At 41.0% G+C, this 25597-nt stretch overlaps 1 protein-coding gene across 2 annotated transcripts in view; it reads left to right on the top strand.

The window, feature by feature from the left end:
* Positions 1-25597, top strand: part of PALM2AKAP2 (PALM2 and AKAP2 fusion) — a 265174-nt gene that overhangs the window by 96125 nt on the left and 143452 nt on the right. For both annotated transcript variants that reach the window (XM_058864758.1, XM_058864759.1), the window contains exons 4-6: positions 14592-14706; positions 15314-15335; positions 23575-23676. In XM_058864758.1, the coding sequence (XP_058720741.1) occupies positions 14592-14706; positions 15314-15335; positions 23575-23676 (239 nt within the window). The remainder of the gene's footprint in view (positions 1-14591; positions 14707-15313; positions 15336-23574; positions 23677-25597) is intronic.

Below are 25597 nucleotides of genomic sequence, written 5' to 3' on the forward strand. Positions count from 1 at the left end.
CATGCTGACAGGAGTTTGCATGCTGCCTGCAGGGTGTATACAAAGGCGGCTGCCAACAGCAGACCTGAGAACTGCAGGCAGAGCCAGGGAGCTCAGCCACAACTGAAGCCAATTACAAATGAGGGAGAAATCGTTTAGACAGTTGGTGGTGTCCATCTGGCACTTAGTGACTAACCAGCCAGCCCTTTGGCCAGTCATCCTGACAGCCTGCACTTCCAACTGCCCTTGTCTGGTGGTAGTAATAGTGCAGTCAATGGCATTCTGGCACCCAGAATATTGTTGTTCTCAGTTTTTATGCCATATTTCAAATAAGGTCTTTTTAGTTTGATTTTACTTTCAGTCTGTCCATTCCAAAGCACTGAGACAATTTTCCTAATTCTGAACTGTCACATTAATGTGATTAGCCTTTAAGTTCTGAGTTAGGGATACACTTCAGCATGTGCTTACACCCAAGTACTCATCTGTTCAAAGCACGGGAACTACATATACACCTGCAGTTTGATACCTCTTTATCTCTCTTGTTTAAATGCAAGGCTTTGAGTACTGCTCTTTAATCTACTGCCTGATGGCTTCAACTATATAAACGTTTATAGATGAAGACCCTTCAAACAATAAAGCTGGAAATGTGTTCACAACTATACACCAATTAGCATGGATATCACAGGAGATAAGCTTTCAAAAGTACCTACATCCCATTTTCAAGAGCATCTTTACCACTTTTAAGCTGTTTTTTTGTATCTCGGATGGCAGATGGCAGACATTCCTTGCAACCTACAACTGGCCAGTAATTTCTTAATTTCACATGTCCTGACAGTGTGCAGTCTTGCCTAAATGAAGTAAGCTGGGAAATGGGCCCCAGCCTTCCCTATACTATGGACACCTGTGAAGTCTTTGCCCTTGATCTCATGTTTCAGACAAAGCAAATTAAATGATCTGTCAGTGCTGTAAACCCAAGGAGATTTTTGCAATGGTCTCAATTTATTATTACTCATTCCTACAAGAACTTACTTTATTTGAGTGCCTTGTTCAAACACCAACATCAAAAACATAGTAGGCACAACAAAGAGACAAGGGGTTCAGTTGTACAAGTAAGACCAAGAATGGTCATGGTTTTGTCAAAACTCAGCAGAGGTTTTCTCCAGTCCAGGATCCCTGAGCATTAGGAAGAATGTGAGACTCAAATCCAGACAAAATTAACACACTTAGACTTTAGGAAATCCCTGCAAAACTTTAGCCTCTTTTCTCAAGTTACATAGCAGAAATTTCCAGATGTGACAAGGACTATCTCCCCTTGCTAGCCCATCCCTCAATACCATCATTCCAGGCATAGAGATGATTTGCACAGTTAAGGAGATCTGTGTGAGGGAGGTTCGTCATAGTCCTGGGATGCACTGAAACCACAGGAGGTGAACTAGCTTCTCATGACCAGCTAGCCCTGGGATCACAGACAGAAGCCCATCAAGCTACACTTGGCTTTCTTCAGCTTTCTGCAGAAAGGATAGTGAACCGACTGCAAAGTAATTTATTACAAAGTAGGGGGTTACCACACTGCTAAGTGCTCTGAGGTTCTCCTCTTTGATATTTACCCTTAGAAAGGCAGTCTTGTGCCAGCTCTCTGCTATGATCAGCTTGAAGTCAGTCATCAAAACATGGACCCTGGCATGGTTTTAGAAGTTCTCTTAAAAAGAAAGATTTGTAACCCTTTTAAAACTCATCCCATTCTAGAAATACTCTGCATCTGTAGATACTCCGTATGGTGGCTGCTTTTTGTGCCCCTGAACCAAATCAGCCCAGATGTCTGTGTTATCCACACTCTGAAGCTCTGCAGCTCTTGGGAAGTCTGGGGTCAAGAATTTCACCCCTCTGAGACCCACACAGGCAGGAAGTCATCAGCTGACTCCTACCACAAACATGCAGCATGAAGTCAAGGTAAACTTTTCAGCATCCCACTGTTAAAACTGTACTTCATTCCAAATTTTCATGAGCCAGTAAGGGGGACCAGAAAGGCATTGACACATTATTAAACATGCTCTCCTTTTTTTTTTTTTTTTCATTTGAGCTCCAGCACTGTGAAGGTTCAGATAGCGATGACTCAGGTCTGGCTGATGTTAGGTAATGTGGAGCAAAGGGCTGGAAAAGGGAGCCTCAAGTAATATCAAAGCCATTTTTCCCACTCATTTCTTCATTCACACAGCTCTGTAGCTGGCTCTATTCACCACTACAGTTCAGCAATAACATCATACTTCCAGGGATCTCTCTGCAGAATCATAGATGCTGTCCAAGGACAAAATCCAAGACTCAGTCTTACAATTTCTTCACAGCTCAGAAAGTTGTCTTATACTGTGTATGAAATACAAAAATGTGGTTATGATTACCTGAGCAGCTGGAGGTGTCTAGGAACTGGTAAGCTGTGATTTCCAGTTAAGATTGAAACAGCACTCAAAGGAGTGCAGCATCCATGTCTTTTGTCCTTCATGCTGCAGGTGCTGCGTGCTCACTTGTGAGAGGCATCTGATGAAATGAAAATAAAAATGATTACATGAAATTCAGAGAGTTCAAAAACAAGACACAGGCATTGTGTCTGGAAGGCCTGGATAGTCTCAGCTCCTCTAGTGCTCTAGTGGAGTGGTGGGTTTAGACCACAGTAGATGAAATCCCATACCCTTGGAAAATGAAAGCCAGGCTCTGGATGGCAGAGGTAAAACTAGAGCCATTAATGTTTAGCATACAGACAGTGCTTCCACAGCTCTCCACATAGATCCCAGGATTCTATAGACTTTGTGCTTCCACCTACTCACCTACCCCTTCTCCAGGGGTGCTAAGTGATGTCTTGAGCTGGAATTCATTCATCATTTTATGGTATGATTTCATTCTTGTCCAGCGGAGAACAGCCAGTGGGAAAAGGAATTGTGCTTTGCACACTGAGATGCAGTTACCACCACAGATCCACCTTCCCTGAACTTGTATGCCAGAAATTAGTGCTGGGGGTCTGTGAAAGGAATGGCACAGAGCCCTCCATGTGCCCAAGAGGACCGGAGGCTTCCCCTGCCGGTAGTAGCAGCACCACCCACCAGCCCAGTGAACACTCAAAGAAAATGACAAGAACAATAGCAGGAAATGTCTAAGGGTGGAAACAACAAACCGAACACAGCCCAAGTTTCTGGGGGCTTCCTGATTGGCTTGATTTGCCTCAGCAGGAGCACTTTGGATAACCTTGGAGCTACCCCACCAGGGCAAAACCTCTCCCCAGTGAAGCCACTTGTTTCAATGGCTTTCTGGGGCATGGGAATGTTTGCTTCCCAGCACAAACTAATAAACAAGCACACCATAAAAACATGAAGGTAAGATCAGACGGATGAAGCAGGATCAGGACACTGCAGTCATCATGCTCAGAGTGGCAGCAGCTTGGTGCATCTCTCCTTGCTCCCAGTGTAAAGTCTATCTGTTCCCATGGGGCATGTTCCTTGCCTTGCATCAGCCTTCACCCTGGAAAAATGAACTGTGAGTTCCTGTAAGTGAATGACTGCAGAGGACAGATTTGCAAAGCTCAGATCCAATAAACTGTTTGTATCAAGAAACAAACAAAACAAGTTATGGCTCCTACTGGGTGTTCCCCTTCCTGTCCTGCTGCTCTTTTTCTGTCCCTACTGGCAAGCAGTGCAGGGAAATGGATCTGTGTGTTTCTCAGGGTCATGTAATATGGGGAATTTTTAAAGGGACCTAATGAAGTTCTGTGCCTGATGCATACTATCAGCTGCACATACCATCTAGTTCCTTTGTCAAGGACTACTGAGGGATTTACAGGTTCAGGCAGCCATGACTAAAGCACAACACAGAAGGCAAAGAAGAATATTTTCAAAAACATCAAAGGAAGGCAGAGGGAACTCTGTCAGTTGCAGCTCTTTATGGTAGTTGTGCTTTAATAGCCACAGGACAGCAGAATAATCCCACCATTATAAAACTTTGATTGGGTTTTCATGTTTTCAGCCTGAATTTTCTCAGATTCATTTTCATTTTTAGTACTATTCTCAGGTTAAATTCAGTCAATCACATGGTGTACCTCAGGTCAGAATGTGGATGCTGGGCAATGCTTTTTGCACCAACAAGTTTGTAAGCACCATTTTCTTTGAAACAGCCCTTTTAAACCACCACAAAAGGAAGCAAATAGATAATCTCTTGTTTGCAGCAGAAGCCTATTACAAACTCTATGCAGTTCTTAGCAGCAAATACCAAGAATCAAGTCAAACCAAAATCATGGAAATTACACATGTACAGTGAATATAATTAATAATACCAGCTAAGACATCTACTAGGGATAAGCATAGACTGATGTACAATTGGGCTTTATAGAATTGGCAAAATGTATTGGATCAAGATGGGGGAATGGGGGCAAAATTATTTGCTGGAGGCTACAGCAAGGATTAGAATAGATAGCTATGGCCCATGATTGCTGTTTTTGTCAACACTGCTTTTCTAGTTAATAACTGCAGCATCTTTTCATTGCCATATGAAAGGCTCACTTGCATGTATTTCTGTACTGCTAAACATTAAAGATGGTGGGAGCAAGGCGGGATTCCAAATAGCCCATATGGGAATTCTGCTAGTCCTCGTTGCCAGCAATAGAGAACATGTTGCCACTGACTTTGGATGGAGCCAGTGCTCTGTCTAAACAGAAGAAAAAAGACTCATCAGAAGTCTGAGTGGAGATAACCTGTGCAGGAATATAAGGAAAAACAGAAAGAGGGGAAGGGGGAGAAAGGGAAGGAAAGCAAAAAGGAAAAAAGCCTGTACCAGGAAAAAGTTTGTTTTTCACTCTAGGTGTGCTTTTGACTTCTGCCAGGAACAACTGTTGTACAGTCCCCTTTGCCCCTGCCCTTCACGGCAGCAGCCCGTGGCTGGCTAAGAAGCACGACTCTGTAAGAATTGCTGTGCATGACCTTCATCAGCTCCCTGCAAAGAGCAGGTGAGAGCACACAGAGCACCTCCCTAGGTCTCACAGGCAGACAAAATAGATAGTTGAGGAAAAAGCTGCAGAGACCTGAATTCCAGACAGAAGGCAACATACCCTCTCCAGCCCCTGGTAAAAATGTTTCTCTTAAACCCAGTCTCCCATGTGTTTTGCTTTTCAATGCAGCACTGTCTGCACTCTGAGCTAGCAGAAGTTTATGGTATTTCTGCTAAAGCCCTTCAGAAGAATGTCCCTAAGCACCACGTCTACAATCATCTTTTCAGGTAGTTGTATAGAGCAGTGAGATCTCCCCTGAGCCTCCATCTAGACTCTTCTCCAGCTTTGTTGCTCTTCTCTGGACATGCTCCAGCAGCTCAACGCCTTTAGTGGAGTGAGAGGCTCAAAACTCAATGCAGGACTCGAGATGTGGCCTCACCAGTGCCAAGGACAGGGGACAGTCACTGCCCTGGGCCTGTTGGTCGTGCTGTTCTTGCCAGGATGCCATTAGCAATCTGGGCTGTCTGGACACACTGCTGGGTCATATTCAGACAGCTATTGACCAGCACCTCCAGTTCTTTTTCTGCAGGGCATCTTTGCCTTGCTTGTGTTCTGTCCTGAGCACCCTTTAGCAGCTCATTTCTCATCTGCCACTGTAAACTAGAGACAAAAGGCATATTCCTAGTTTGTAGATGGGAGGCTGAAATATCTTCAGAGAAAATACTTTTAGGCTTGTTTTTTTGTTTAATTTCCCTTCACTTAAAAAGGTGATGGAGATTTTCCAGGCCTCCTGCCTTTCCTGTAAATGCTTCTAGGTAACTCAGCGTGCATCTCCAGTATATCAGTATGTACAGGAATTGCAGAAAAACATCCTCCTTCTTTGGCAACTTGCAGTGTGGGTACTGCATAAGGTCATGCACTCATTTTGGTTGTACATCTGCGCTAACCTTGGGTTTCTGCGGCAGCCAGCACTGCTGCACGATGGAAGAATGAGCATTCAGCCGTCATCCCCCAATTGCTCTCCCTCTATTTCTTGGATCCCTTCCAAGATATAAATAACACAATCCACTGTACAGCTGAACTGCTGGCATCTGTTGCTAAACCTAAATGAATTTCATGTGCATAGCTGCTACAAGCCAACAAGCTGTTTTTCATAGGGCTGGCCACACCTTTTCAAGTCTGTGGGTGCATGCTGTTGTGTACAGGGACTTTGTGCTGGGGAAAATTGTGCTTGTACTCTCCCTCACCCAGACCCTGTCTTGCAACACAAGAGGATTATATGACCAAAAGCCACACTGGTATGTTTGTCCCTTGCACTCTTGTGTGTCCTCAGACATCCCAGGACATCTGTCCTGGTGCTTATCCTGCCAATTTTACTTAAAGCTATGGGAAGGCAAGCAGGTTTCTGCAGGATTCAGTGTCTTTCCTGAGTCATTGTACCTTCACCTTTCAATTGCAAAATACAGTACTTATCCTCTCTCAAATGGCTATTTTAACTTCCTTGCCTTTCTTGGGCCATCCCAGTGAGTACCAGACAATGAACCACAGATGATGCACCTCTGTACTTACAGTGTAAGTCCTGTTTTCTGTGCTATTTTCTGATGTGACTGTCCAGACATGAAGATGTGCATGTCTGGTTCTGTGCAGGCCAAGCATTTTATATCAGTTGTGGTTCTTACTTAGTTTGCCTGAATATTTTGGACACTGGCCTGTGAAGCTCCAGAGGCAGGAGGCCTGGGTCTGGAAGGGAAGAACAAGATGAGAGTAATGGTGGAGATGACAGAGAAGACAGCTTCATCAGGAAGAGCCTAAGTAACCATTTTCATCTTACCTGACTAGGCCAAGAAACTAGAACATTTGTGCCATTTCTTTTAAACACAAATGGTCCAGAGGCTGGATGATTCAAAAGCCAGATGATACCAGGGCATGTTAAGCTATCAGGGTGTTTACTTGACTGAGAAAGGGCTTGGTCAGATCTGCCAGGTTCTGTCTGGAACCTGGTCAGGAGCACAGACAGAAGCTTTCTGATCCAAACACTGTTACAAGCACACAGAAAAAAAAAAAAAGTAGACTCTGTTCTTTCACCTCCTTGATCACTGGCCACTGGACTGGGTTCAGAACAGATATTTTTTAAAATTTTTCCCCCCTTGATTCCCAAAGGAGGGCCAAGCCATGTACTCCTCTGCTCTAAGGGCAAGCATCCAAGGCATAGTGATTCACTGATTTCCAGTCAGTGATGTGCCATCTCCCGAGTCAGTGGGAATTTTTTAAGGTTGCAGTCTCACCCAGGCTGGAGACATGTCCCATTTGAAGAATACTGGAAGAATCTGGCCTAGAAAGGTTTACACTGGTAAAAGTCCAAAAACAAGCGGGGGCTGTAAGTGCCATGAGGGCAAAAAGTTTTGTGTTATGGTGATACGAGGAAATCATACTAGGCTGAGGTAACATCTTAAGAAGAGAAAAAGCAGCTCATGAAAAAGTGGTTTCAGTTAGAGGAGTCACATGAGAGTGCTGAAAGTTCTCATGTCTGGGAGATGTAATGCTGTATCAGACAAATCCAATAGGCAAAAGTTAATATGCAAACTTTGTTGATTTGGCAGGGCAAGGGACTAAACTGCATAACTTCTTCAATTCCAGGTTGAAGAATTTGCATTACATTAGGTCTTGGACATCCAGAGCAGGCAACATTGCAGTAGTTAAATCAAACTAATCGTTGTTGTGTTTTCCACCTCATCATGCTTTGCTCCAGAAGTCCCATGGCCAATGCTTGACTTGGTTGCCTTTGTTTGTCCAGCATGGATTAACCTCATCCTACACCAGGCAGATGCAGAATATCATTGTACTGCTCTCTCTATGTATGTGTGTACACACATTTACTTCAGACAGCAAAGTGAATTGTGGAGTTTTACTTCTCAAGTTCCTCAGCTAGTACTGGGATGCAACTTTTTCCAGGTGGAGGGAATTGTTTCCCTTCTCATGTGTTCAGCAAGATTGGTATGGACTACCAGAGCAACTCATTCATCATCATGCCTGAATCTCATATCCAAGCACTGGTTGCAATGAGGGATTCCCAGTTTTTCAAGTCACGGAGGTTTTGCATTTTCAAAGATGTTAATTAAGTTTGCTGCTGTTGAATTTCAATTGCACTCTCTAAACAACAGCCTGTTTGAAATCATAAGATGTGCCCTCCCAGCTTTACTCTTTGAAAGTGAGCTGTTCAAAAAAAGAATGAGCACTTAAAAAAAGACTAAACTAAGAAGCATTGAATTACTCAGCTCTGAAATCCCATTTCAGCCTGCAACAGAAATCAAGCAGGTTTTTTGCCATCAGTACTGGCTGTTTATTGATAGAGAGTGATATCCACAAACAGTACCACTGGCTTCAGCAGCAATTGCTGCTGTTTGCTAAGAAAACTAAGACAATGTGGAAACTAAACCACGAGGATTATTCAGTGATTTCCCCCTCCCCTACAGCAGACAAAGGGTACTGTTCACAGCTGTGCATGTAGATTTCGGCTCCTGTTCCATAGGCATGTTGGCTTACAGACAGGTTGCTGGTGCTTGGCAGTTGGTACAGGTAATAGGAAGTTTGTCAAAGGCTGAAGTGCTGGACTGGGGTCCAGTTATGCTGGTTTAAAAGACTTACATGTCTTTCAGGGGCACCCTTTACCCTTGCAGGTTCATTTTCCAAGGTTGTTCTGAACCTAGGTGAGCTAACAGCTACCATGCTGCCCCAGAAAGAAATGGGAATGAGAGGCCCTTGGTGTGGAACATTTTTGACAGTGTGCTTTTAAAGAAGGAACTGTATTTCCAGAAGATTGAACTTTACATGTAAAGTTTCAGTTTCTGGTTTTGCTGTGCAGTCAAAAGCTACCTGGGGGCAAAATCCTTGAGACAGGCACAGAGTTTGTGGGGAGATCAGCTTCATCCCTTCAGGCAAGCACAGTTATCCCTAAAGTTGGTGCTTAATTCTCTGTACAGTATATATCAGGGGTTTGTTGCAGTGTTTTTGCTTGTAAGTCTGCCATTTTAATACTAGCTATAACACCTCAGGATGTTCAGCTTTGAGAGACCTGATACTAATTACTGTGTTATTTGTGGCTTCTGTATCAATTTGATTTATGGTATCAGTCAAGCAATAGCAAAATAATCAGTTAAAGGTGAACCATCCCCCACTCTACATATGCATCCGTCACCTTTTCCCTTCAAGTGTTTACTGTGATTAGGTCTTTCCTGTTTTTCTCTTAAGTTCTGAATACTTTTATACTTTCTGTATTAGTCCTGATGAATGTTCTTTTTTCCACTGACATGCCAGTGTGTTCTTTTTTCCACTGACATGCCAGTGTGTGTGCTGAAGACATAATTTTTGTTACATTTCTGTTTTTACTGTGGAAATTTCATGAGTATTTCTCAGGTACAACCCAGAATGCATAGTTAGCACAGACTAAAAAAACTGGTCCATAAACCTGCAGCTGTTCTCCCTGTTTATAATGCTGTTACCCTCCTACTCTGAAAAACAAAACACTGCTAAGCCAAATGTAGATACCTCTAGAAGTCTGTTTCTGCTAGAATTAATTAGCTGGATAGAGAAGGCTGTTTTCTTTAGGCGTAGTTCTGCTGACTTAGGATTTGTGTGTTCCTGTTTTAAACCAGTGTGACTCTGCATCAGCATCTGCATTCACTCTGTGAATGCCCCTCAGGACCACGCTCAGGGTCTCTCCTGGGGTTGAGGAAAGGCATCTCAGGACAGAACAGCCTCTACTTTTAAGCAAAGAGGAAAACGACAGGCCAGGTTTGTGGGTTTCAGCATCTTAACATGGGAAACAGAATAAACAGAGGAAATCCTTCACCTGAGAAAGTGCCTTCAACACCTTCAGACTGGAGCACAAAGTCCTGTATCCAAGCACAGTGTTTGCTGGGTGCTGAGTGCTAAATGTAAATGCACATGTACACATACCACAGTTCCAAACCTTGTCTTCTACCTCTTCACCTCTTAGAGATCTCCCTGCTTAACTCCCCTTTTTGTCACCTAGATTGCAGTATTCTGTCCTACCTGATAGCTCCTGTGGTCCATATTCCTGCATCACTTCAGGAGAATTCATGTTTTGTTTCTGCCTCTGGTCTTCTCAGAAGCTTCACTGGCTGCTTTGTCCAGACTCATATAGTGCCCAGTTAGGTCAAAATCCCACCAAACACACAGACCAGGTTTCCTCTATCAATCTGGTACATCTTCTTCCCTGCAGTACTGTAAGGTCCTGGTCTGAATTTTGTAGGGCTTGATAGCTACAGAGTCTAAAAGGGAAGGCCTGTAAGTAGCCTTAAAATATATTTTCCCCCCATCATTCAAAAGTTTCAAGACCCAACTAGAAGAAGCCATGGTCATCCTGGCCTGATCATAGGTGACCCTGTTTTGAGGAGGAGGTTGGGCTAGAGACTGACCAAAGTCATTTCCAGCCCTCACTATCCTAGAAGCTTGTAGTCTTATTAACAAAGAAATCAGGGTCCCCCAAATGACAGCAAAATGCTGTCCAAAGGACAGCATCTCTTGAGCTGTTTGTGGTTCCTTCCTCTTCAGAGCAGGGTAGCACTGTTAACATGAGAAGGAAAGTCACTTAGCTTCCTAGCTTATGCAAACAGCACCCCCCCAGAAATCCTCTTACTCTCTTGGATGCATATGGCAGCCATGCATTGGAGAAAGCTGCAGGACAGACAAACAGCAAGGCAGGTTTGGCTTTGAGGGACAAAAGTTCCCTTCTGTTTCTGGGGTATTTGGGAAAATACGATTCTAGTACAATCACAGAAACAAAACCCTTGCCCATGCCACAGCAACCCCAGACCCTCTGACCTATTTTTCTTTTCTTCTAGAAACAGTTTAGCAAATCTCAATCATGAGGTATCTGCCTGGGCCAATGGAACAGAAACTGTCTGTTTTGTCTTCTGTCTCATCTGAATCTGCATTTTCTTTCTTAATTTTCTTTCCTACAGTGCTTCAGATATTGTAGTTGTTTATGTAACTGGCTTTATTGTTGTGGCCATCTTTCAAAGGCCAGCCCAAAACCTGCTAAGAAGTCTGCTAAGGAACAAGGGAATTACAGGGTTTCCTTGCCAGGTGTCAAATGACAATTAAGGCATATCCTTTTTAAAATGGGCTAGAAGAAAAGGACATTATTTGGTACTTAACAGGTTTACACAGGAAGAATGTAAGGTCTTTGTATATATATGCATGTGTACATGTGCACTCTGAATGGATTTATTACTATTTAAGCCATTATACAATGTGTTGCTCAAAACAGATGTGATACTAGTGCATTTATTTTTCAGACCAAATTTACATGACTCTTTTGTGTGTTGGTATCAAAAATTCAGGTGCTTCTCCTTACCACTGAGCAATTCTGATTATATGAAACTCAATAAAAAAATAAACCATGCAAAGCAACCTTCAGTTTGCATGATTTAAATTTTTGCATTGCTGGACCATATGTAAAAAGACAGCCCAAAAAAGTGGTGTGGATTCTAGGTCCAAATGTTCCAGTAAGGTGTGTTGGTAGCCAAGTGGTTTACTCGGGAATATATACAACAGTTCACATAGAAACTCTGACCCTGAGTATTTCTGTTACCAAAGCAGAGGTGCCTCAACCCTTAGGCGTAGACATGAGTAATTATAGAGCTATAAATTTAGAAACAATGTAGAAAGCAACTTTCTGTGGATACCGGTGCCCGGTGTACAACCCCTGGGCTATGTAACAGGTACCTTCTGATGAACGATCTGTATTTTTCCTGGAATTTTTCTGCATTCTACATGGAGCCTGGGAGACTCTCAGTCTACCTGTACTGATTTCAGTGAGGAAAAGGTAATTAGCCTCCACAGGATGAGTTTTATGCGTTCTTCAGTGTTACACAGAAGATCTCTGTTCCTAACAGCTTCTTCCATGTTTCTAAATCCTGGTAGCTCTGTGTCCATCCTTTTTCTCTTTGACAAGTTGTTGTCAGTATCACTTCTAAAAGAAAGTAAAGAAGGGGTTTAGGAAAAAAAAAAAAACATAACCAAAAAACCAACTACAAGAACACAAATGAGAACAACTAGATGTCTTGTCAAAATAGAGTGACATAATGTCTCATCTGCCCAACTCCTTTTAATATGAGGGTAGGCTGGCACAAAGGAAGCAGAAACTGAGGAAGGGAACTAGGAGGTGTAAAACCAAAAGAGCAATCAGTCAGAAAGCAAGAAAATATAAATCGACTCAGTTTCTATCTGTGCCAGTACAAGTGCACATGTGCATGTGTTAAAAGTAAACTTTCTCTGCATGACCAAACAATTAACAATAAACCTTCTCCAGTATGAGCTGGTGTACAGAAAAATGGTGACTTACAATGACCCCAAATTACAAGGAGCATACCTGCTTATAACTATGCATCAAATGAGTTGCCTCATATACTCAGAGTTTTCATTGTCATAAACTACTAATTAATGTCCAGTTCATTTGAAAGAAAAAGGGCTTCTTCCCTCTCCATGTATTTTATTGTTGCTGACCTCTACACCTCCCATTTTTTCAGTCTCTTCCCATGTCACACAGCAAGCAAAATGTACTAGTTTACAGAATATGCATCCTGAAAATGCTGCTTGGTGACTCACTGGGCAAGAAGTGAAATACACCAGTAAACCCTGCCTTACCCACCTCCACAATTTATTTTCACCAGGCATCACAGCAGAGTATTTAAAATGTCTTTATCAGCAAGGTACAAATGTATGTGAATCTATAGATTATTCCAAGGGCTAGGGAATGAAAAGAAGGCACCTAGCTGTGGACTTCTAAGTTCTTTAATTTAGCAAGAGTGTGGCAAATGCCTGACCTGAGTGACAAATTAATTTTTCACTTCACTAGCTATTTTTAAAAATCAAGATAAAAAAGTCAATATAGAAGAGGATAGTTTGATATTTTTTCCCCTGAATTAAAATCATCCCATATTAAACTGCAGCAGAATAAAATAATTGGTTACATCTTTTATTATTATTTTTGTTTTATATTATTTTGGGGGAAAGATTAAACTGATTGACACAGTACTTTCCAGCAGTTAATTTTAAAATTAATGCAATTAAGCCATTTTAACTTAGTGATTGAAGGTGTTACCTTTAATCGCAGTTCAACAAAGCACCATGAATCTGAGACTATTAAGTATTCACATACTTCAGGAAAGCAAAATCTGCCTTCTTCCATCTGCAACAACTTGAGCCCCTAATACTTTTCCCTCCCCCTAATGAAAAGCATCATCAGTAAGTGCCACAAAACTTTCATCATCATACAACTAAAAAGTGGGGAAAAATTTCCCAGGTGGGTGCCTAAATTTAGACCCCTGAATCTATATTTAAACACATGAATTTAATAAGAAACTTAACCTGTCAGGTCTGTCAAAGAAGAAATTCCTCCTTCTCTCCTCCCTACATCATCTTCTCGATGCTCTTTGTCTTGTGATTGAACAAGCATTAGTGGAGTCCTGAGCTGAGCAAGGCTGGAAATGAAAAAAAATGTCCTTTAGCATGGATCAGTGTCCTGATCCTTCATTTGAAAAGTGGTGACAGAAAGGCAGGAGCAAGCAGCCATGGGTAAGGAAAGTGCTGGGTGATGCTGATATGTCACATTCAAGGAAATATGATTTAACAAGCTATGAGCAGCTACAGATCTTTTGGTAGACAAAGGAAGTTTTAGGTAACTATTCCTGCCCAAATGTGTTCATCTTAGCTTATTTTACATATATACAGACATATACATATACATATACATATACATATACATATACATATACATATACATATATATATTTTTTATTTTTTTTTCAGAAGGGAGAAAACAAAGACAGTGGAACATATAAGAGGAGGAGAGTGGGGGGAAAGAGGGAATATTCCTGCATCTGCGTAAATCATGTCAATAAAAGGAGGTTTGAGTTAAAGTAATGGAGAATCTAGGCTCTATAAAAGTGTATCTCAAATAATAATCAACTCATCTGAAGGTGTGAGGTCTCAGCCGCCAGGTCTTGACAGAAGAAATGAGAGTGCTGAGTATTTACTGCCTAGCAGAGTAAGTTTATTTTTTAAACTGTCTGCATATTTTATTACTCAAAGCCTCTGGGGACCCCAGTGTGAAAAGGAGAAAGCACAGATAGCTATCCCAAAGGGGAATGGGCAAAGTATAGGTTCAAGAGACACTCCTACCACAACTGGCTGACTGCCAGTTTACAATGAATATTTCCAGTTTCATTGTCTGGAGCACAGAAACATTAGAAGACACTTATTCCTCTAAATACTACTGCATATTCACAGTTATATCCTGCACTGTAGTTTCTAAAATGAAAGTAAACATCAGAGATGTTATGGGAATTGGAGTGAAGGGATACCAAAGTATATTTTTAGTTAATCTGTATATGCTTTTGAAGAAGTGGATAAGATAATCACTGTTTTTCCTATAGATCTGTCTGTTTTACAAATAATTCACATGCCCTTCATGTGCTAGGAAATCAGTTGTGAAATAAGAGATAAAGTTATTTCTGATGACATTTGAAATGCCAGTTAATACCTAAGAAACTCTCTCTCACTGAACTAATTTTTACATTTTGTTTTTGTGTGTATGTGCATGTCTGTATGTCTTCCACAGACTGGAACAAGAAATACAGAAATTAGAAAGTGAAGAATCACAAATATCTGCCAAAGAACAAATAATTTTGGAGAAACTAAAGGAGACTGAGAAATCCTTTGACAACCTGCAAAAGGTATTAAAAAAAAAAAAAAAGACACTTGGGCACAGATTGAAACCAAAGTGTACTCCTAGCACCATTGGGAAGCAGCAAGTATAATTCATGCACTTAAGGAGAGATTGAGGATAGCTGCAGAGCACATAGCTTAAACTAGTGTGAGCAAGACTAGAAAAGACACGGTGGCATTGGGTGTATTCTGGTTGGGTTATCTGGATTTTCCCTTCCATCCCAGCTTTTTTTGAAGAGGGATTTCAGAGGCTATCTTCCTATCTTCAGGGAAACCATGTGAGCTTTCAGCCTCCCTTAAAGATCTCAGCAGGATCCTGAGATTATTTCAAACTTCCCTGCTCTCATGGCATCCAGAGATAGTAGCACTTGCCATAAATGCCACTTTAAAACATTACAGCCTGCAAAAAAGGCAGAGATCTTCATCTGGTTGTACCATGTGCCACCCTCCCCAGTCTATGATGGCACCTAAATCCAAGAAGCAACAATCACAGTAACCAATTAAAAATTGCACAGAACCATAAAAGCAAGCCTAGCATAAAAATCAAGATGTAAAGCAAATTAAACCCAAAATATTAAAGGTTTAACCAAATATCCTATTTTTTTCCCTTCACAGAGTTTCTCCCACCAGGATGGTGGTAAGTGCCTTTTTATTACTGTATAGCTTTGGGTTTAACAAGAATCGTTACTGTAGCTTTGTTCCAAATGTTTAAAGAGTGGGTTTCTTTCCTTCATTGTGTGGTTCTGCTTTATTGCTAGAGCCATTACCTTTTTTTTTGGTATTTCTATAATGCAAGCACAAATGTCACTATTGTGGTTAAACAGTATTGCTTTGGCAGAGTTCCACCTCTTCTTACGCTCACACAAAGGGCAAGAACAGTATGAATAACTTAAAGCAGACATCATACAATTTCTGTGTTATTGACCCCTTTCACCATGTGACAGCTCTGCACTGCAGACTCCTTCTCACCTCTCTGTGGTCAATCTTCTCTGTTGTATGTGCTCATGATCTGTTCATAAACAGCTAAATTCTATGAGGACTATTCCTAATATAGAGGAACAAGTGTTAAAAACAGATTATTTCACTGATGAACAATATTCTCCATAGGATGATTCTTTCAGAAGGAAACCCTCACTTGGTTGGATGAAGATTTAGTGATCCCTAGCTTATTAACTCAGCGTCATACAAAGTGTGATCTATTCAAAGTGTGAGCTATAAATTTAGGTCTCTGAGTGAACAAATAATATGCATGGTTCCTTCTAGGAAGCTAGAGAGACCCTTATAGTGCCTTATAGTGCCACCCCAGGACCCTTAGGACCCTGGAAGGATGTTATGCTAAGCCATCAGCAGATAAATATGTGCACCAGATACTCATTCTCAGTATATGTCTTTGAATTGACAAAATAATGAGGTTAAGACTACCTCCTCCAGCTGCTGTCAACTGTATTGTGAATGTAGATGAGGAATATGTAGGATGATCCCAACATTAAAATCCTGGGACACAATGGAAGTTACTATGTAGTATTTGAGTTGACTTAGAGCTGTCTTTTTCAGGTGATTAATATTACTTACTAAGGAGGGCTTTCTTTTTAAGTCAAAGACCTAGTTCAGAAATTTTCACTCCTGCTACCAAAATAATCCAAGTTTTTTGTTAAATGCTATTGTTAAAAAAAAAAAATTAAAAAAAAATTCCCAGACAGTATGTTCTATGGTAAGAACTTAGTCTTCCTTCCCTCCAAAGAATTTGAATTTGACTACCACAAAGTGGTAATTGCAAATATTTTGTACCTATGCAGAGTAACACCATGGTCATTAGTAAACCAGTTTCTGAAACAGGAGCAACGCCTGCAGGAATTAGCAGCCAAAGTGCTCAGGAGCTTCAGTGATTCCTGCAAGGTCCAGTTTGCCTCTTTGTATGTCTTGTGATAGCAAAGGAACCAAAGGAAGACCCAGCTTACAATAATGAAGTGGTAGTGTCCTGAGGGTATGTAGCAATGTAGTATCTCCTTAGGTTCAAATGGAGCCCTCATGTTCTCCAGATTTTGCCTGCATTCAGTGGATCCCTTCCTGACAGACTGAGCCAGAATTAAGAACAGCTTGTAATTTCTGAAAGGTAACAAAGAACTGAAAAAATACACCAAAGAGAAGAGAGCAACTTGTGCAAGCAAATAGAGCAGGGGGTTACATGTAAGTGATGTAACGATTGGCTTTATATATCTTGTCTCTTCCTCTTGGCAGCTGGTCCTTGTGGGCTGAGGTGGGCTATGTCACCCCTGAGTAGTCCTGTCTTCTGGTCAGGTGGCTGAGGCTGCAGGCCTCCCACTGCAGGCACAATGCAGCCCTGCATCTTCAGAAGGTACAAGCTGAGCCAGTCATCTCTATTCTCTCTGGCAGTGGTCTGAGAGGCTAGCTCATCAGAGCAGGAAGAAAACATGTACATAGCTGTGAGCACTTTGGTGCCATAGATTTTTCCCCTCCTCAAAACCACATGGAATTTGCTTTGTTGCTGTAGATCAGCCATCTGTCTGACAACACATGCTGCAGAGGAAAAAAGTAGGAGCCACTGGATAATCCAGGAAGGAGGAAGGCTGTGTAAAACACAGACACGAACTAAAAATGACCTGTGCAATTTCTTCAGTTGCTGCCACAATCATGAAAGACTCCCAAGTCCATACATCTCACGTTTGTTTTTTCTGTGTTCCCTTTTTGTAAATGCAGCTACAGTACAAAAATTTATTTATCTCACCATTGTGTTCCTGTGTATAATCTTGTGCTGTCTATATGGTGGTAACAGAGATTTTGAGTGTGCAGGAAGCACAACTGGAGGATGTTCAGAGCCCAAAGAGGTCCAAGCAAAGGCTATTAAGGGAAGGGGAGAAGTGGTGGTGATCACCAGTGACTGATCAAGTGATGCTCTGTGTCCCTTACAGCCTTAATAAAAAAAAAGCTGTGTTTGGCAGTGGGAATTTCTGAGCTTGAAATCATCCAGGCACAATTAACACAAATTCCACATTTTCCAGGGTACAAACACACTGCCTTCATAAATCACTGTGTAAGAGAAAGTAGAGCAGAAATGCTGAGGCTGGGACTGTGGCCCTGTCACCTTCAGTTGTGACTGCCAGCTCTGTGGTGGCTTGCAGCTGACAAGCTCTCCATTAAACAAGGTCTAAGATGATGCTAGGCATTACATCATTTGTTGGTGCTCAGGTCTGTAGTCAAAGCCAGCATGCTGCAGTGCTATGCTGCATGCACATCATGAACAAATGGAAAGAATTCTTGCTCCATGTGTAAACGTTTATGTCTCAATGTGTATATAAAATAAAAGGCACTTGAAGATCTGATGTAACTTCCTTGTCTGCTGAATTTGCCCTAGAGGTAAATGTATCCTCTGCAATATTTGGCCATTTGAATGCAAACTATATGCTACTACTTCAGCCAACATACAGAAACCACAATTACTGAATATTTTGCACAAACCTCTGTTTTACTTTTGTATGTATTAGTATATATTTGGCCAAGAACTGGTCTAGGAAACCTGACCTGAATTATTTAGTACCCAGAACATTGTTTAGATACTCTTCTTGTTTCTTCTCCTCTGGTCTTGACCAGCTGTGCAGCCCAAGAGCAAAACAGACCAGCATACCCTCAGAGGAGTCAAGTACAGCTCTTTGAAGAGTTCTTTCCACATGTCCTGTAAAAATGCATCAGCGATTGACTTTCAGTTGTAGGCTTTTGATAACTTTTAAATTCAGTCTCCATCTAGAGCTGCCACAGTTGCAGCAATTCTGGCTACCTGAGTAAAAACCATTTATTACCACCCTTGGAGTGTGACATGTGAGTCAATTTCCTACCCATCTCATGCACCACTCAATCAGTCTCCACCAGGAGAACAGTGTGTGTCAAAAGCTTTGCTGAAGTCTAAATAAATATCATCCACTGCTCTCCCCGTGTCAATAGAAGATGTTATTATGTTGTAGAAGGTGATTAGTTTAGTCTGTCATGATTTGTCTGTGGTAAATCCATTATGGCTTTTCCCAATTATCTGCTTCATTTGTTTTGCGGTGGTTTCTAGGAGGACTCATTCGGTCACTTGCCATAGGGACAAAGTAAGACCATAGCGCCTCCAGTTTCCTGGATCCTCTTTTGGTCCATTCCTGTGGTGTGACATTTTTGCCTCTTCTAGTCATCAGGGACATCCTCTTATCTCTGTGTCTTTCAAATATTATAGACAGTTTCCTTACAAAAATGTCAGGCATTTTCTCAACACTCTAGGATGTGGATTTATGTATTTATGGACAAAAAAGTATTCATAAATCTGCCTTGTCACCATTGTAAGTGACTAGCTTCTCTGCACTCCTTAAGAACTGGTCTTACATCTTTCCTTCTGCTTACTGCTCACAAATACTGAAGAACCCTTTCTTCTTGACATTTTTGCCAACCTTAGTCCTAGCTGATCCTTAGCCTCCCTGACTGCATCTCTGCATCCCCCTAGCAAGGTGCTTGTAGTGCTAGGTGGTTAACTGGCTGCTTTTCCACAATCTTGCTTCTTCTGCTTCTAATTACACCTAACAGTTCATTGTTAAGCCAGGGAAGTCTTTTGTTTAGATTTCTTCCTTTCCTTTAGGAAGGAAGGAATAGACCATTCTTGTGCTTTCAGCAGGCACTTACAAGTAACTCCCAGCACTCACAAACTCCTTTGAATTTCAAGGAGCTTCCAGTGGAATCTCTCACAGCTAGGGTCTTGGCATATTAAAGTTATGTCTTCTAAAATTTAAGGTCTACATTCTACTACTGGTCATCAGTGTTCTAAGCAGGACATTAAACTCCACAACGCTTGCTCACTTTATCCAAGGTGTCATTGGTACTTAGGCTACCAGTGTAAGTCAAATAGTATCTTCTTGGTTTGAAAGCAGTGCATCTAGCAATGTGCTGCTCCTAGTCAGCACGTCCAGATTCTATAGGAATGAGGAGTCCTTAAGACATTCCAAGAACCTGATGGATGGCATGTGCACGGTTTGGGTTTTTTTTCTTTCCAACAAATGTGTGGGTAATTGAAGCCACCCATGAGGACTGGGTTCCATTGGCCCAAGGCTTCACTGACCAGCCACAGTAAGGTTTTGTTTGCTTCATCATCCTGACAGGGAGGTCAGTGCATAACATCCCCCTTAGTGATAACCCCTCTAATCAAGATCTTATGATATTAGTTAAATAGAACTGGCATGGTCTTCCCAGCTCTCCTCTATACATACAAATATCTCTGTCACATAAAGTGCAATTCCACACCCTCTTCTTCCTTTCTTATCTTTCTGAAAATATTTGTAGCTATCCATTGTGGACTCCTCATCATGTGAGTTTTCCTACCAAGTTTCTGTGATTCTTTTGGCATCCCTCACACTGGGCACAAAGCTCTAGTTCCTCCTGCTTGTTGCCCATATTGCATACATTGGTATACATGCACTTGAGATGGCTGACCTTAGGCTTCTTTCCTTCAGAAAGGGGAGCATTTCTTACTGCATCTGCTCTGGTAGATGCACTCATCCACCATGTTGCTTATGAATGTAAAAGTGTCAGCTGTGGATCCCAAATTTGTTTAAAGCATGATTCAGTAAAGCAAAGCCAGAGTATTCAGCTTCCAGCAAAAGCCTCCACTGATGTTCTTACAAACATGGTGGGAGGTGCAGAATCATTGTCCTGATGCAGTCCCATGCAGCCCCAGAGAGCTTTGTAGGTGGAACAGCCCTGCCCTGGGAATCAGTATTTGCAGAAGACTCACCACTAATTTTAGTGGCATCAGTTTTTAAAGAGAATCCATCCCTTGGAAAATTAATGCATCTGGCATTTGACCACAAGCCGTTGTGTGAGAGCTATTTGGAGCAGTTCTGAAGGTTTAGCTTTGTGCAAGCACCCTTGAAGGACTACTTTGCCCCATATGTTTTGCCAAGCACTTGTCTTTCTGTTAACCTGGAAGACTGCCATACTCCTAAAATTCATTTTGTTGCAAGTAGTACAAAAAGACACAGAACTTGTTTTATGGCAGCCTTAGATATTAATAACTTACTAAAAATTGAATGAAGATACTGAGTGAAGTCTGTTCAAATGTTGTGTTCTGTCTTCTCATGTGAACAAAACGCTAATTTGCGTCTCATTCATTCCTTGTAAAATCCATTTTTTATATCCATTTAAAGGTGCTAAATGAAACAGACCTTGTTGCCAATGAGATAAATGGAAATTATCATATTTTCTTTGTTTGGAGGCTGGGTGGGGGAGGCAGCAACACCAGACAGGAACTGGCAGAATCAACCAACCCCAAATTGTAGTCAAACACAGACATGTGGCACTGCCAGTAGTTTCAGAAGCAGCTACGCGAGAATTGCACTGCCCTCCCAGAATTCTCTTCTCATGACAATGACAGATTGGAGCTTTGAAGCCAATTTTTAAAATATTTTATTATAATTAACATACAGAGAAGTTTCTAAACTGTTTTAATACTAACAGCATCTAATGCTTAGCTGAGTTCTGTCTCCTAAAGCAGAAGGCAAGGAAAAAAAAACCCAAAACCCATGTCTTACTAAGGTCCACAGACATGTACCACATCAAAGTGAGAGTTTCACCATTAAGCTGTACAACTAGATGTCAGCGATGCTCAGTTGCCCCTATAGGCACTGGAGGAAAAATAAATATTTGCCAAGAATTTTACCTCCTGTAGTGTCTTCACATGAGAACCGTACCCTAGCTATGCCTACTGACCCTCACAAACGGCGAAAGAAGGATGATTAGGTAAGCAGTTCAAGTCTGCATTGATTATGACATGTAACACATGTGACACATCTGTCAGTCACTGGATGAGTGTGTACTGAAACTACTGTCCTAAAAGGACACTCTGTGGGATGAATAATTACTAAATTTGTGCAATTTCCAGGACACAAAGAGCCTTCTTTCCCTGGACCAGAAATACAGTCCGCACTTCTTTGTTCTGAGAAATTACTTCAGTTCTCAATAATGGCCTACTCATTTGCTGGTGATATTTCCACAGCAACAGCACTGAGCATTGTACCAATTTCTCATTAGAGACAAGTAACTCTGCAAAAGAAAGCAGCTGTTGCTTGCCATTGCTCAGTCAGCTGTGTGTCTTAAACAATTGTTTTTCCTAGGTTCTACTACTAAAGATACAAAACTTTGAGGATATAGTATGCATTGAAATTATAAAAGTCCACTTGCCAAGTCTGCCATTTGTCCCCTGAAATATGAAATAGAATAACATTTCCCTGGACAGGCTTGAAGATTTTTTCCAATTTATCTGCTACAACCTGAACTCATTTATATAGTAAATTTGTGGGGGGGGGTTAAATTAATTTTAACTGTGCATCTGTGCCTTACTTTTCTGACACTGGAAGGTAGGAGAGAGGACTCCTTACCTGAGTTACCTACAGTGGTCTGCAGAGGGACAGAGTTTCATCCTGGGGTCTTATATTTCTGCATCCAGTAGTGCTCATGGCCACCACTGACTGGATGTTTATGGGAGTAAAACCTTTTAATTAATATCAGGCCAAGTTTTCTTGCCAAAAAAGATTTGTGATTAGAGATGGCATATCATGTCCTTCCTGAGGATGCTACCAGGTATAGGTATTTTTTCTGGAATGGGTGTTAACCCATAGGGAATGTGATGAAAGTATCTCCCTTAACCAGATGCAGTCAAGCAGGTTACAACAGAACGTTTCATTTTCTCTCTCATTCACCAGTTCCCTTTTATGGTCTGCACTGGTCAACCTCTCTTACCTGTTTATAGCAATGAGAGGCTTCAAGGAAAGGGAGATTTTTGCCTCCTATACATGGACTGCGCAGTACCATGGCTTGACAAATTATATATTGAACTGGCAAAATACCCTTGGAGGAAAAAGAATGGTCTGTTTCACACCAAATAGGATTTTCTACTTGAATATAAATTTAATCATTTCCATACAGAGTGAAAACATTTCCAGTTGATAGGAAAGAATGTGGGGTTTTTTAAATTTTTTTTTTTTTTTTTTTATTTTTATTTTGTTTGGTCTTGTGCCTGAACCTTAAGTCAGTTATTTGCACATCTCTTCTCTGAGCTCTTCTCTTAGCTCAGCCACTGAATGCAAGCAGAACAATAATTGTTCTGCTTGCATTCAGCGGCAAAATGTCTCCAAGGAAATACTTTTCAATTTATTAATATCTCTTCTAAAGTACACATTTGGCTTATGATAAGCAGCCATAATCTCAAATGTAAAACAGGTCAATCGTTTATGGTAGCTTTCTACTAATTCAGGACTTATTAATGAATGATGACATTGCAGCGCTGGCAGTAGAATAATACTTACTGAAGACCAAAACGGTACCCTATCGGTATCTATATGAGATTTCATTATTAGCTAAATTTCAGCTTTAAGAACAAAAAGCCAAATTCTGATTCAGTAATATTGCAAACAACTGGTACAAAAAAGCTGGTTTCTTATCCTATTCGGTCTAAAAAGCCTAGCATTTTTAGGCTTTTATATCTCTATTTGAAATGTCATGTATTCTGGGTATCACATTGGGTTTGTTCCTTGCCTTTCGCACCCCACTCCCCATTTTAAAGCTGACAGACTTGATAAATCCAGAACATCCTGACAAATAATTTTATGTGTTCATCTGACATAAGGTTTGAGTCATCTGGACCCATTCCCTCCTGCCTCAGCTAGTCTATTGAGCACCAATCACAGGACAGTGACTTTGCACTTTGTTTGCTTTGATCCAATTATCTAGTACAAAGCTCCAGTGACTATTGTCAGGGCTGACAGCACTATGCTGTCTAAGCAATGAAGCCACTGGGGCTCGAAGCACGAATCTAACTGTTTCCTGTTCTCTGACACCAGATGCAGTAAATTACATTTACTCCCAGATCCCTGAACTCCCAACCCTCTATTCACGAACAGCACAGCCAGTTCCTGGGTGGGACGGATCAAGCAGAGTAGCTGGTAAGTCTCAAGGAACAAAGTATTATAATACCAGTCCAGTAGCCATGAACTCTTTTTTATATTGCTTTAATGAGTCATGTGTCCCTATATCATTTAAATGCCAGGAAATACTGCTTGATGTGTATTTTTGTAAATAAGTCAAGGCTTTTTGAACTGCAGTGAGTACTCTCAAAACAAGTTAGCTGAACTACATACAGTACCATAGGAAACAGCCTTCTTTTTTTTTTTCTTTTTTTTTTTTTAAACATGGAAACATTCCGTTCTTTCCATCTGTGCTGGTACAAATACATAGTATTTAGGCCAAGGTTTTGTGTCCTCTCTTGTACCCATGCAGCACCAGACAGGCACTCACAAGATCACATACATTCTTCAAATATTTATGTCATTTACACTTCTTTGTATGCCATTCTTTCTTCTTGGGAAAAGGTGGGCTTGTTTGTGCTGGGAGTCATACAGAGAATTTTCTAACACTTATTTTTCAGATTGTGTGTGTGTGTTACATGTAACAAGAAGACTATACATTTTTATTGTTTTCAAAATCCTTGTTTTCTAAACAATGTACTCCTATCTCAAGACCAAATTGCTGGTGGCTACCTAAGAGGTGTCCCAAGGAATGGGATAAAAGGTGGCTTACTTGAGAAATGGATTAACCAGCATAGCAAAGCAATGTCTGCAGCTAAGGCATGGTACACAGCTATGAAATGTGTAATTTTTTCCCGTAAGTTTGGTTGCAAGCCATTCCAAAAATCTTTCCTTCCACCAGTGCTTACCCTGATATGTCTTTAAAGCAAGCTTTCCTGTGTGTTTTGTGCCATTTTGTCAATGACAAGAAAGTAATAATTTCTTTCATTTTTTGGATGACTCAGAAGCCTTGTTAATGTAGTCCTTGATAAATGTATCCAGTGTGTGCCATAGGTGTTAACGGTGGTCTGTTTAACCGTCCATCTTAAAACAGGGTCAAAATGTAAGTAGATTATTTTTTTTTTTAAAGAAAAGCCTCTGAATCAATAAAACAGGCAGAATCTAGATCCTTCTGTTGGCACATTGGGATCTTGTCCTGAAGCACTGCAACATGTTTCACTGTAATTAAAGCTTGTGCAGAAAACTTGTGAATACTGGCTGACATCTTCAAGTACTGCTTTCAGTTCCAACTCTACTGTCAGGTAGTTTTGTATTCTATTTGTAGATTACATTTTGCAGTAAATATGCCTTGGTTAAATAAAGACATTTTAGCATCAATGTTAGCTCATTTTCCAACTACTTTGACAAGCTGGGGTGCTAGGTTTTCTGACTGGGAGCAAACATTATGCACACAGACAGATAAGCAAGGTTCTGTCATTCACTTCTCTCATGGCAGTGCCTTTTACTGGTGAACAGCTTTCTAAGAAATTCACATACATTTATGCATTTAGTTAGCCCAAGTAGCTTTATGTGTTCCCTGAGATGGTCATAAATTACATGTTATGCCAATATTTTATGCAGCAAAATCACAGTAGAAGACATGAAAATAAAATGTTGACAGAGTCAAAAGCTTAAGCAAATTAGCCAGAGTTGAAATTAGAATTTGTTGCCCAATGTCTCCGTAGTAGATAAGACATTGTTAAATAACAATACTCTATACCATAGATTAAAATATGTATCTTGCAACTCTTCTTAAATATAGAACCATAGAATTTTAGGTTTGGGTTGAAAGGACCTTGAATATTATCTAGTTCCAGTTGCCCTGCCATGCCTTTCACTAGATCAGGTTGCTTAGGGCAGCATTAAGACTGGCCTTGAAAACTTGCAGGGATGGGGCATCCACAGCTTCTCTGGGAAACCTGTTCCATGCCTCACCACTGTCTGAGTATTTGAATCTGTCCTATTTCAATGGTTTTAAAAGTTTAAAACCATTGCCCTTTGTCCTATCTTTATCTGCCCT

Source organism: Poecile atricapillus, chromosome Z, assembly GCF_030490865.1.
Source record: "Poecile atricapillus isolate bPoeAtr1 chromosome Z, bPoeAtr1.hap1, whole genome shotgun sequence".
Taxonomy (NCBI): domain Eukaryota; kingdom Metazoa; phylum Chordata; class Aves; order Passeriformes; family Paridae; genus Poecile; species Poecile atricapillus.